The following is a 3,934-nucleotide window of genomic DNA, read 5'->3' on the forward strand; positions in this document are numbered from 1 at the left end:
CCTGTATAAAGATCAAAATTATATCTTATTATTATATCTTAACTCCCACACTCACGGTTCGTGTACAAAGACCACAATAAATATATGCAGGGAGGGATACTTCTAAACTTTTTTATAATTTTCTAATATAACAGAAATATATTTATTATAAAAATCTGGATATTCCATGAAATAGAAAGAAATTTCATAACTTTGTTTTCATGAAAAATAGTTGAAAAATAATAATTTTATTTTTTAATAAAGTTATTAATTAATATATGAGATATATTTATAAAATATTAAAAAAATATCAAATATTATTAAAATATATAATATTATATTATTATTTAAAGTTTAAAATAATTAATCTAATATAAATTAATCTAATTATAAATTTATTTATAACTAAAAGATTATATTAAAGTTTTATTTTACAAAAGGTTAGGTGCTTTAATGATAAAGATTTATTGGGAGGGTTAAGTTATGATTCAAAACCTATTTTCAATCATAATATTATATATTATCTTTTCTTATATTTAATAAGAAATCAAATGATTGGACAAATAAGTAATAGACGAAAAATAAAGTCTCAATAAATTGACAAGACATTAGAAGAAAGATAAAACAATATAATTATTAAGATGATGAATACATTGAATAGTGTCCAACTATTAGGCAGCCAATCAACCAAAAAGATAATTAGTTAGGGAATAGTCACCCAAGTCTTTTATGGTATTCAACAACTTATCCCATAGGAACCCGAAGAAACTCGTTTTTGGAAAGAAAACAGACGAAAATGAATCAAGAAAAAACCCAACTAAAAGTGTGACATGATATATATATATATATAATATCTATTTATTGATAATATATATTTTATTAAGAAAATACGAGAGATTCTTGGAACTTACTTGAGTCATGAGTTGACACAAGGGCGAATCAGAAGAGGCCAGAGGAGGAAGGCACTTACCAATTTGTGGGGCCACAGAAAGTGGAAGAAACCAAGCATGGTGAGGTGGGGGCGGCAAAGTTGAGTTTATTAATTAGCAACCTTACACTATTCCCAACACTCCTCTTGCTCCTCCTCCTTGCATAAATACCCCTTCAGCCTTTCTGCATTTTCTCATCGATCACCCTATCACTCTCTCTCTCTCTCTCTCTCTCTCTCTCTCTCAGAGCTCTCTTCCACTTTGATTACTCAGCTTCCTCACGAGTGATATACTATGGCCAAGGACATGGAAGCTGGCGGTCATGGTGGGTTCTCCGCCAAGGACTACCACGACCCGCCGCCTGCGCCATTCATCGATCCTGAAGAGTTCATCCAGTGGTCCTTCTACAGGGCTATCATTGCCGAGTTCATTGCCACGCTTTTGTTCTTGTACATCACTGTTTTGACCGTGATTGGATACAAGAGCCAGATCGACCCGACCAAGGGCGGCGACGATTGTGGTGGCGTTGGGATTCTCGGTATAGCTTGGGCCTTTGGTGGCATGATCTTCGTCCTCGTTTACTGCACAGCCGGCATTTCAGGTGGGTAACTGGGTTCTTTCAGGATTGTTTCTCTGTTTAGAATTTGTTGAAAAATGGCTCGGAGATCAACTAAAACCAAGCTGTGCAGGAGGACACATTAACCCGGCGGTGACATTTGGGCTGTTTCTTGCGAGGAAGGTGTCGCTGGTCCGAGCGGTTTTGTATATGGCAGCACAATGCTTGGGAGCCGTGTGCGGATGTGGGCTGGTGAAGGCATTCCAGAAAGCTTACTACAGCAAATACGGTGGTGGAGCAAACGAGCTTGCTGATGGGTACAGCAAGGGCACTGGATTGGCCGCGGAGATCATCGGCACTTTTGTCCTTGTCTACACCGTCTTCTCTGCCACTGATCCCAAGAGAAATGCCAGAGATTCCCATGTACCTGTAAGTACAGCTCCATCTCCGATCTTTGCTTAATTTGTCATGGCAATTTTGTTAAAAGAGTTTTGATATATATAAGTAAATTTACTAATCTTCATATTAATACTTATTTTTTTTACTAAAAATTTAAATTAATATTATTTTAAATAAAATTTATTTTTTATCAATCACAATAAATTTATATATATATTAATACATAAATATGTTTGTAATTAGACTTTTTCTCCTTAAGAAGAATTGGCCACTTAGACAGGTTTAGTAAGGAAGGTGAAAGTTTTGAATTTACGATGAATTTAAAATATTAATTTTAAGTATTATTATTTTTTTAACATTAAAAAAATTGAATTAAAATTTTAAAAATTAAATTATTTATTATATTTTATATGTAAATTTAAAATAATTATAACTATGATATGAAGTTTTCGAATTAAAATCGATCTTTGAAATCTAACTTAGATTTTTCATTTTAAACATAAAATTTTTATTTTATTATTATAAATTTTTTAAAATTTTGTATAAAATATAATAAATAATTTAATTTTTTAATATTTTTAAATAATAATAATATTTTAATCTTTCATCTAAAATTTAAAATTCTTATCTCAAGATTCTTATGTGGATAAACGAATTTATATATCATATTTTAAATGGGCTTATAAGTCGATTACATAAAATAAAAAAATATTTATAATGTTAATGGTTTAGCTGAAAATTAAGCTTATTTTAAACTAATTTGAAGGAATCTTATTTCTATGTATTCAAATTATAGGTCTTGGCACCACTTCCAATCGGGTTTGCTGTGTTTATGGTTCATCTGGCTACCATTCCAATCACCGGAACTGGTATCAATCCTGCTCGAAGCTTCGGAGCTGCTGTCATGTACGGCAAGGACAAGGCATGGGATGACCAAGTATGCACCTAGACCCATCTATATTTTCTCTCTTGAATTATAGATCGAATATCGTTGCTAACTTAAATGTGGGGTTTTTTTTTTGTTTTTTATTTTTTTTGTTTTTTGGTAATCTTCAGTGGATTTTCTGGGTCGGACCATTCATTGGTGCTGCTATTGCTGCAATCTATCATGTACTTATCTTGAGAGCTGGCGCTGCTAAAGCTCTAGGATCCTACAGAAGCTCTGGCACCATATAAATTTGAAAGGAAAAAAAAAAAAAAAAAAAAAGGAAAAGTAAAGTGTCTCTCCTCACCACTTTCTGGAAAGAGAAGCAGCATGAGTTTTATGTGGCTTGGGAGTGTTCAGAACGGTACTGGAATTTGTACAATATTATGTTTAGAGCATGAAGGATGTCCTCGATCTTTTTCTTCTTATGTTCTAGGCACTCGTTTTAATGGTGTGCCCTGATGTCCCATTTTACTATGTAATTTTTGTCTTCTCCTTCTGTTCACTGTGTGCTCGTGATGTCATGGGTGAATTTGTCGGCAAAGACTAAAGTGATCTGTACTACAGACTCTTATGGTTTGACATTTGCGCTCATTTGCCCTAATGAACCTTGGAATTTTCACACTAAAAAGTTCTGTCTCAACAACCATCCCTATCAACCAGGCTTGAGAATTTTCGTTGGTCCATGAACCAGTCTCTACGGTATGAGTGAGCCATGAAGGGACGCTTGTGGTTAATAATTAAGATCATTATTTATATATATATTAACATATATTGTGACAAGGAATCAACGGAGTGGTATTGATTCCACGTACTCCAACGTAATAGCTTCTTTGGATGTAGCTATGCGGCGATTTATAATAAGAAAAAAGCGACACAAAATCGGTTGGATTTATTTGTGGGCCAGTCTCTTGTCACCTTTTTCATTACCAACTCCCTCTTGGTTTTACGTCGGGTTGAATCTTCGTTTATTTTATTATTATATATATTTTTTAATTTTTTATATATAATATAATAAATAATTTAATTTTGTTAATATTAAAATAATAAAAATATTAAAAAATAATATTTTATTAAAATTTTATCTCAACATATTTTATTGTTATATGAACACAGATGGAAAGAAAACACAATTGATTAACTTAC

The 3,934-nt window shown here is 32.4% G+C and overlaps 1 protein-coding gene across 1 annotated transcript; it reads left to right on the forward strand.

The window, feature by feature from the left end:
• The first annotated feature begins 1,071 nt into the window (after positions 1–1,071).
• Positions 1,072–3,419, forward strand: LOC122277561 (aquaporin PIP2-4-like). Its single transcript, XM_043087588.1, has 4 exons — positions 1,072–1,509; positions 1,598–1,893; positions 2,660–2,800; positions 2,920–3,419. Exons 1-4 carry the CDS (start codon positions 1,203–1,205, stop codon positions 3,037–3,039), a joined length of 864 nt encoding a protein of 287 aa, XP_042943522.1. The 5' UTR covers positions 1,072–1,202; the 3' UTR covers positions 3,040–3,419.
• The last annotated feature ends 515 nt before the right edge of the window (positions 3,420–3,934 follow it).

This window comes from Carya illinoinensis, chromosome 9, assembly GCF_018687715.1.
Source record: "Carya illinoinensis cultivar Pawnee chromosome 9, C.illinoinensisPawnee_v1, whole genome shotgun sequence".
Lineage (NCBI taxonomy): Eukaryota > Viridiplantae > Streptophyta > Magnoliopsida > Fagales > Juglandaceae > Carya > Carya illinoinensis.